General features: G+C 42.8%; 1 protein-coding gene across 1 annotated transcript; it reads right to left on the reverse strand.

Annotated features, from left to right (window-relative positions):
• On the reverse strand, positions 1–9,216 carry LOC118237363 (crk-like protein). The gene is made up of 3 exons (XM_035435990.1): positions 7,831–9,216; positions 6,131–6,590; positions 1–2,131 (listed from the first exon to the last, which is right to left on the reverse strand). The coding sequence occupies exons 1-3, from the start codon at positions 8,139–8,141 to the stop codon at positions 1,997–1,999; spliced, it is 906 nt and encodes a 301-aa protein (XP_035291881.1). The 5' UTR covers positions 8,142–9,216; the 3' UTR covers positions 1–1,996.
• Between the last annotated feature and the right edge of the window lie 944 nt (positions 9,217–10,160).

Below are 10,160 nucleotides of genomic sequence, written 5' to 3' on the forward strand. Positions count from 1 at the left end.
TACGAGAAGTCGATGGTAATTTTTATTTACTTGCACTGTACATGATGGGTTTTACCAACACGGGTATTATATTAACCATGTGACGCATTACACACATAAATGCCGTAAGAAAATAAAAGGCACAATTTTGCTTTATTAAAACAAATTGACACTGTAGGCTTCCTACACCAGAAAAAAAGCACTGTAATACTGTTAATGTCAATAACAAAGGGATACAGTATTCGGGCAACCTCCTGATTTAAACAGACAATTTAATAGCGCATTTAGAGACAAGGGATTGATATTGCTTCGTTCAAATGGTTAGAAAGGAGGCTGCACGGGTATCTGAACTATGGGTCAGGATACAGCAATTCCACTGACTTAAAAAAAATAAAAAAGAAATATAGAATATAGGAGGTTAGAGGTGACAAAGCAGCATTTTGACTTTGAACAAACCAAAAGATCAGGACGTCATGCACAGAGGCAACTAGCAGGCATTATCCCTTTATGAAATGTCCTTTTCTGTTGACAAGTGTGTGACCCGACAGCTGACTGTTAAGAGAGAGGAAAAAAATAACAATTTTTCCTGGACAAGGTGAACTGCATTGCTATTCTACCAAATGAAAAGAACAGGTTAGAGAGAACGCACTATATAGAGCAGCATGTACAGCTTTTTTTTTTTCTTAGGGAGAGCATCTAGTGACAGCCTACAAAGCAGAAAATCCATTAAGCTCAAGCTTCAAAAGGGGGGGTAAAACCTGCCAGACACGTACTTTATTTTTCTGTCATGATTTTACACGGTAAACCTTAAAATATATTCAACTACGTTCCGACTTCCTCGTACAGTGACAAAAAGTCCGGAGGAAAAGCTGGTTTAAAAAGACGAGGGCAAGAGCGGCGATCACTCCTGCAACTCTTCCTGGTTACAAGAGCCTTGTCAACAATGTGCAGTGCCTTTCATCAGTCAGTGAGACACAGGCAACATACAGTAAGATTTCTTCTACAGCCCCACTTTACTGATGGACTTATCACCCCCTACTAAGCTAATGTTACAAGAAGCCCCCTTCCTAAGGCAGCAACATCACTCAAAGCTAAGTCGCAAACTGTGGACCTCCCGTTCACTAGGGACGCCCCACAATGAGCCGTTTCGCAGCACCTGAAGCAGCAGGCGCAGGCATGCGGCAGCCCCTATCAACAAGTGGCACTGAGAGTCTACTCCTGTGTCCTGTCCATCTCCACTCACAAGTTTCTTTTGGAGATCAGGAGGACAGAGGGAGTTTCACTGAAAGGCACGCTGCTGGTTCTGCTCTCTGCACGGCTCGGTCAGTCTGCTCCGCATTAAGGTTCATGCTGTCCTTTTGCACCTCGGCCATTTTCTTATTATTCGCATAATGGTTACACTTAAGATTCTTGCTACTGAGCAAAACGAGAGCAGCGGCCTTGATTTTAATAAGTTTAAGGTGGCGGAGGAAGGAGGAAAAACTAATTTGGACAGAATGCGTCCGTCTCTTCGTTGTTTCCTATTCTGCTCTTCATTAGTGATTTGTCTTCTCGTCGTCACGACCCTTTCTGGTCAGTGTCAAGAATGGGGTAAGTCATTCTGGCTCTAAAAACTGTAAAACGGTTTCAAAAAGCAACGAACCAAAAAAACCAATACGAAAATAAAACGTCTTCGGCATCACTTTCAATTGACGGCACACTGCGCTCTTCGGCACGGCAAGGGGCTGCCAAATGTCCGAACACAAAAGGTTATGAGGGGATGACAAAACGGGGGGAAAAAGGTAAGATAATGATGTCAATGCTGACACCAGGGGAGGGGCTAACAGCTCTTTGATTTCAGAGGTGGAGAGACTCTAGTGATGGTTCCAGTGGGCGAACATGGGCCTGACGTTCTCTGAAGCGATGCATTGTGGGAGCGGGCAGGCCAGGCCAGCAAAGACAGGTGGACGAATGGAGGCTGCCCTCAGACTGGGGAAGGGTGGGAGGGACGGGGCGGGTCATGGAGCCCAGCTTCGTCTCATTCGCTCTCGTCCGGATTCTTGGGGTCGATTATTTTGACGTGAGTGAACGGGAAAAGCCCCCTCCGACCGTTCACCTCCCCCTCCCACTGGCCGCTAATGTTCATCCGCGTCACTTTGACAAGGTCTCCAACCTGAAGAGAGAGGATAGGGGCAGTTTAGAGAACTTATTCCGCCTCTAGGTCTATACATCAAAATATACCTTTGACAGATCATTTCACATTGACAGCTTGCACAAGTCCTTTTTGCCATTAAAACTTCCGCATTTGGGAATAATATATAGAAGCAAACCACAAAAGAGTGTTTACATTATGCATCCCAAACCTTCTTTGCAATCCCAACACAAATGCTTGACTTGACAAATGCTCTTTTTTGAGAGGATACATTTTCGGGGATATGGATTTTACAGTTTAGAAACATTTAAATATACAGTTAATACATGACTGTAAAATAAGTTAAATATACATGTCTTAATTCCTGAAATAAGAAAAACCAACAAAAACCCAATCCTGTTCTTGGGTTCCAACAGAAATCACTCAATGGACCCATAGGGACAGTAGCTAGAGATGCATCCATCCAGAATGGCACAAAAATGCTCATTCAACCTCATTAACAAGCAAGCGGTCTTATCTGGAGTCACTGGCTCGGTGTGGACATGGGCTTTGTGTGGCAGAATGGCCATCGCAGTGTCAAGAAACACCTATGACTGTCTTATCAAAATTACCAGTGAAAAGGCTATGAGATGCAAAGAAATCTATGGTTATAAAACGGACACAAATATTAACCAAGACATTGGTAGGGATTAAACTGGACCTTGAACACCTGCAAAAATGTTACCATCTTTGCTGCACACAAAAACATCCAAGTGTGGGAAGCCTACAACATTAAAAGTCATGAAACTGCACAGATTAGACTGATCTTATTCTTGGGTCTGGTGCCAATTTTAATTGAATAACAAAGCTAATTTAAAGCTATTTTTCCATTTTCTTCAGTGGCTTTTTCTGAAATTTCCTCTGGTCCTTCAATCCTTGTAACTGCCCATTGTAATACCCTGTAGGCTCCTAAAACCAAAAAGCCAAAAAAAAAAAAAGAAAAAAGGTTGCAATAATTTTTTTGGCTTTCATATAATTTAGTGTACAGGCCCTCAGTCATAGACAGCTGTAAAATTAGACAAATGGCTCGCCCTTCTGCATTTCAGCATTTCCACTAAGGGGCACGATGTATCACTGCAAGCTATTCTTATTCGTGTAACAAATGTGCTTCATACTTTTTCACAAACTTAATACTTTGCCATTCAAAATTTCATTTCTTAGGGATTATTCATGAAGAAATGAAACCTTTACAGTTTTAAGAGCACGTTCTTACTACCTGACTCTTTGAAATGGTTGTGGAAATGTAAAAAAAGTCAATAAAGGACATTTACCAGTTACTAGTTCCCCGTAGTACTGATTTAAAAATGTGTTAAATTATTCCTAGTTACTAGCAGGGAAAGTAGCTATGGACGTATGTATGTAACAGCTATTTAATTAGCTGTGTTAAAGCAGCTATGCATTTGCCACATTTGTTAACATTAGAGCCTTATAATTGGTATTGCCCTCTGGATTACGTCCATCCCAGTCCTTCAGCACAGACCCCTGTTGTTCTAAGGTACCAAGCCATTTTGCTCATAATGGTAGACTGTTTGGAGAGGGACTGTCCACAACTGCAGAGCCAGTCACTGTTCCTGTCAGTACGATATGTTCTTTAGGCAGGATTTACAAGCAAATGTTCCCTTCCCAGCCCCCCAGCCTTGCCCCACCTCCCCTGCCCCATCAATGGGCAACTAGACATATCCCAGACAACTGTTTTTACCAAGCTACTAACCTTATGCATACCACTGCATATTACGCATGCAAATAAAGGGTAGAGATGCATTTGGTGCCGTTGTCCACATCTTAAGCATTGTGTGCTTAATCTTTAATGACAAATGCTGAGGGCATTACTTCCTTCTTTAACACATTAATTTAACACACACTTCCTGCTCTGCTGCCACAGCAAATACAGAAGCAGCAACCCTGCGCGGTGTTAGCGGCAGCACAACACCAAAAATGCTGCAGTGTTGCAAGACCACTGGAAGTGTGAAATGGAGGAGCGCAAATTAGCTGTATTGCTCAAACAGACTTCACTCAACACTGGTTAGTGCAATCAATCTGGACCACAACACGCCTACAAAATAACACAAAGATAGAACAGTTCCCTTAACCACTTTTAATTTATTGCCCAAATTCTAATTTGGCCCTTCTCATAGTCTGCCACGTTCATGATTCCCCATATGATTTGTGGTGTCTTACAAATGAGAACAATAACACAAATAACATAATTAGATGCAAATTAACTACATACCACTGGTCACCTTACTGACACAGAAGGGTCTTTCCACAAAGCGCTATACTTAACATGCTGCACACTAGCTAGTGCCACTGCTAATTTAGCTTAGTTGGTGTTAAAGACTTTGGGCAACATCATCTGAAAAGTAATCACCTTACTCTTGCTCCTTTCAATGTTGTGCTACCAAAATCTGGGACTAATTTCAATTTTAGCTTGCGAAACTTTTTTTAAAACCATTTTAAAAGGCGTCATTATCATTCACCCTTTAAGATTCCCCAGTAAAACAGATCCCAGATCTCAGATCCTCATCAGCCTCCCTGCGACAAACCGGTTCCTGTTCTAAAATGGTGGACACCACGTCTGCACAAGGCTGTTAACCATTCTAGTGGATTTAAAGGTTTAAAGTACAGACGCCGTGTTGCTTTTAAAGCAGGCCTCAGGAGATGCTCAGGGCTTAGTCAGACCTGGCTGATGGGTATGACTGTGTGGTGCGGTGGGGAACTACCTGCCACACTGTTTGCTGAAACGGGCTTCGGGGACGGCCCTGAGATTTCCATGAAGCAGCAACACGAGCGGGTTCACGCGCATTTACATTGCAACCACAAATAAATAAATAAATTACGCGTGATTCACAAAGGCCTGCAGAGGACGGAAAGGCATGCAGCTGCACTACCTGCAACTATGTCATTTTGGCACAGAAATTTAAGTAGATTGGACAGTTTTTTTATGCCAATGTGTGCTCAATACAGGGCATGTCCAAGACCATCACAAATTACCACTCGCAATAAACAATCTGCACTTGCTCAACTTCAAAAGCAGGTGTGACCAAAACCAGCCCTTTACTGTATCTCCGCATTTACAGACAGCTTGACACAGAGACCAATTATTAAGTAAGAACGACAAGACAACATGGCATAACCACTGCTCAAAAAAATATCTTATTCTGGCCAATCTGCTTGCTGAAACATCATGCATCGCAGCTAAAAACACGACATTATTTTACCTGCCAATTTCCCTTACAAACTACCTGGGCGTGGTTGCACGGTTACTTGATTTATCAATACTTTGATGAATTAATGCTGATAAGGTGTGGGAAGCATTCCTCGGCTGTTGCGCAATAAGGAGCACCAACAGCACTCGCTATTTTTAAAGAATTTCAGTAGTTCACCAGGCGGAGACTATCTGAACCCATCCAGGGAGCATTGTTGAAAGCGAACAGGATTATAATTTAACCTGCGATTCTGTGTTACTAAGAGCCAGTTACAGTGAACATTCAGACAGATTTCCCCCCCCAGTTCTATTTCAGGACTTCTTTTCAGATGCTCATATGATTTCAATGTATTTTAAGAATACCGCATATCTTCCGCTTGAATACGTGCATCGACACGAGCATCAATTTCAAATTAAACATTCTGAAAACTTCACCAGCACTAAATGCTGTCCGCTTTGCACCTACGTGGCGATCGATGCAGACCATTGATCAACAAAATCCATGCCGATGGCTAGGCAGCAAGACATTCAGCAGTCAGCTGTTATTGGACTATCACTAGACTTTACCTTAAAACATCAAGTGTGAAGTGCACAAAAAAAAACAAAAGGCAAAACTGCAAGTGATGACAAACGGGGTTCACTAGATGGGTACAATCTCAATACTTTCTAGTAGACAAATCCTGCACAGTATGTGGTGGTATGCACCTCTCAGTTGCTACTCAAGTCACCATAAAATCCAAAGAAGAAGAAGAAGAGGCTAGAGACAGAAGCCCTACCTCTAGTGCCAGGGCTGTCTTGTCGTAGGCGCAGGGCACCCGTTTCTGGATGGCCTTGGCCATTACAGGTCCGTTCTGCGTGGAGGGCAGGGGGTTGATGATGGCGCCGGGCGTGCCGGGGGGCAGAGGGGAGGGGGTCTGGGGCTGGGCGTACGCGTGGGCCGGCTCGGGGATCCCATAGCTGTTGGAGTTCCGGTTGCCCTGGAACTGGAGGGGCGACGGCCGCACCAGCTTCTCCACGTAGGGCACGGGGATCATGCCCACGCGGCCCTCCTTGCTCTTGGCGCTCCACCACTGCTCCTCCGGCTTATCCAGGATGATCAGGATCTCGCCCTTCTTGAAGGGGAGGTCCTCGGCATCGCTGCCCGTGAAGTCGTACAGAGTCCTCACGTACTCCAGGTTCTCCTCCGGGCCGCCCATCATTGGAGCGGGGCTGCCGCCGATCGCTGGGTTTGGGTACCTGGGGCACACAGTGAAAGGTAGTAATGAAGTCCCATTTTAGCAACGAAAAAAGGAAGCATTCATGCTGAAACTTGCTGGGCACACACAGAGAAAGGTTATCACTTTGAGATGCATCAAACCATTCACTGTTTTTGGTATAATGAAGCTTTATTGTATGTAGGATAAACAAATCAAGAGGGCAACAAGTTGTTGTTTGCAGTCGTCTTTACCGTTCTATTTTTATACACCAAGCTAGCTACGTACATCCTTAATAAAGGTCTGAATAATGTTTTGGGGTTTAAAGAACATTAGCTGTTTAAATGCTTAGATGTCTGGCAAACATGGTTAGAAAGTAGAACTGAAATCACTCTGTTTTGTCAGAGATTGACTCAATATATTGGCAAAATTCTGGAAGAGCAGACAGTGCAGAAACTGCACACAGGTCCTTTGAGAGGCAGCTTACTGGCTATGACATCGACAAATCCAGCATTGAATTTCACATGCTATGCAAGGCATAGAAGCACAATGCATAAGACTTGAAATTTATATTATACCCATAACAATGAACTTGGTTTGCTTGACATTGTGCATTTCATCAGATTACAAATAACAGTAGTTTATGAATCCAGTGGCATAAAATTACATCTGTTTAAAAATAAAAGATAAAGTGGTGCATACTCTCTTGGTTATATTATGCAGGCAATTTCAGCAGCCACATTATATTGAAATAAGTTATATAAAAAGACATTGACCAAGATAAGTTGGTCTGAATTTTTACTGCAGTTCCTGTCCCATACTACACACCTCTCACTACTTACAACTTACTTCGGGGCAGGGTATGCCAAACAAAACGCCCCATAATGCTTTACGACGTTAACTGAGGCTTGTTAAACATTTGTGATTCACGTTAATTAGGTATGTTCAGTATTGTGCACTTGACAGGCGCTGCAAAACATGTGAATAACGCTGACAAAAATACTGCTAGATTAAATACTGAGACCTTGGCATTAAATATTAACGTAGTTCAACACAAAACCAGACAATAGCATGAGCCAAATATCTAATATTGTTAAGGCCGACCGTAATGCTGGCTGAGACGTAATATGAATATGACGTTATGCACTTATCCAAACCGTTTTTAGCTGATAATGAATTTGTAAATGAACTACCGCTAGCTACATAACTACAAATACAAGCCAAAATAATTTCGGTAAGCAATTTCAGTAAATCGAAAGGCATAGTGTGATTTATTCACTTACCTGGGAGCTGGCTCTATGAGTGTCGTGGTGTCTAAGTAATGGATTTTGTAGAATTCCAAGAGAGCCGGAAGATGGTCAAACTCTTGATCGCCAATCTTGAACCTCTTCGTGGGCAACGAATTAATAATATAGTGGGACACTTTGGAGTTTTCTGATACCGACAAGACATAGTCACCTGGGCATGTAGAAGAATCCCGTACTAGAAACATGCCATGCCGCTGTCCCTGCAATCTGTTCTGAGCTTCCACCCGAGAAACGGGACCGAAATACCAGCTGGCCCTGTCCGATGAATCGAACCGTGCGGATGACATTGTTCTAAGTAGATAAGACGATTAAATAAACAAAGATGCAATTACAGATGTCCAGCCCGCAAATAATAAATTGAAAGTTTGTTAGCGATACGAAAATATCAGCGGTGTCTAGCTAACGTTAGCGTTTTAATGTAGTGCACGCATAGTTTATGTGCCCGATTCAGCTAACAAGATATTGTTCCAAAAAAGTAAAAACTCGCCTTAAATACTTAAACTACACAGCTAACCAACCAAGTATTTTGCATATACCTAGAGGCAAGCCGTCGTCTCATGCGAGAGAGGCGCTTGCTATCCAACAGTTAGCTAGCTTTGCATGCAATCTGGTGTTTCACAAAAAGAAAGCTAGAGCAAGCGCGAGCCCACTTTGAACCATTCTAGCCAGCTGACTAGTTGGCTAATGCTACCTTTAATATGTGACTGAGATTTTCCAAACGAGCAAGCTAATGAAATGCATAACTCGGAGATTATTGTTTCAAGATTACCAGTCAGTGTTCCCTTTTCTTTCTCTCTTCCGAGAGAAGTGGTGAGGTTAGCCAGCTAGCTAGCTGACTAGCTAGCTACTCCAGTGCACTGCTCCCATGTCTTTAGCCAAGTTACAATGCTAGCAAGCTAGTTGCCAGAAGAACGGATAGCATTTACCTAATTATGGTGTGCTAGTCTAAGAGTCGTACAACGGTGTAGTAAAGCTATTAGGTCACGCTAGTTCCCGCTATGCCTTAGTTGACGCCTATGATATTTCGAAAATTGGTAGCTAGCTAACTAGCTACCGTAGTTAGCTAACTAGCTTACTTGCCAATAAAAATGGCGGCCTTCAACACGTCCTAGCAAAAAAAGAATCCTGCAGATAGCGATATGTGTCCGCTGCGTCTACATCAGCGGAACCAAGCGTCACTAAGAGCCTTTATGTTTACCCGCATATTATTTTATAAAACTCGAAAGAATATAAGCAAGCAAATCTCTTGTAGCTGTCTCTCGCATTGTTGATATTTAGTTCCTCTCTCGAGACTGAAGTCTGAAACTGAGAAATGGCGGATAGAGGGCGGGTCCGCGCGCCCCAGACTCCAGCACGTAGAGTGACGCCGAGCAGCGTTGCATGAACCTGACCATTTAAACCGATGGAAGGTGTAAACCTCATAGATAAGTTACCCATCTTGGGAGCATTATCACCTGTTTTTATCACCTAACCAACCGAGGTTTTCCGATTATGCTGTAAAAACACTCGATTAGAAAAGTGCTTGGAGGTGAGTTTAATATTAATATTTCTCCATACTTATTTTTTAAACTTTGGTGCAGCTAACTACAACTTTTTCAAAAGCGTCCAATCCTTATTCAAAACATAACGCTGTTGTTACATAACTTTTGTATTTCTAACTTCAACATTATCCAGTATTGGCTGTGCCCGGCGACTAGAAAATCTGTCTGTGCATTTTATTTAAGTTACATGTTCTGCGTGTGTTCTCTTGGGAGCCTTCGTCGTTCTCTTTCCTCAGTGGCTCAACCATATTACATAAAAAATGTGGAAACGCAGTATTACCAACACTACTGCTACACTATAATACTCACTTTGTTTTCTTCTGTAACAAATTCAGAAATTAATTCTGAGCAATCAAATGAAACTAGTGTGCTAATGCCTTTCAAAAGTCAAAAGCGCCTTAATTGGTTAACATTTTTTTTTTCGTTCTAAATTTGTTCCCAGACAGCAACCAGAGAGCACTAATCACAAATTACCTCTCCTACATTCACACACCAGGGGAATACACTTGAGGCCTTTGGGTGGAGGAGACAAAGCAAGCAGCCTTCAAAACCCTAGCTACCCAGGGGCTGTTGTGAAAGCTGTAGCACAATATGCCTTTCTAAAGCCCTCAGCAGTAAGGCCTGTCTTCATCTGTGAGAAGAATTAGAAACAAAAGGCGGTCAGAGGGACTCGCCTACAAGGGTTTGGTGTTTCCAAGCCGGATAAAGAAGCTGGATGGCTGCCTTGCTCTTTCATCCACACTCGGTTTGGGTGAATGTTAATGC

Source organism: Anguilla anguilla, chromosome 10 (genome assembly GCF_013347855.1).
Source record: "Anguilla anguilla isolate fAngAng1 chromosome 10, fAngAng1.pri, whole genome shotgun sequence".
In the NCBI taxonomy this organism is placed as follows: domain Eukaryota; kingdom Metazoa; phylum Chordata; class Actinopteri; order Anguilliformes; family Anguillidae; genus Anguilla; species Anguilla anguilla.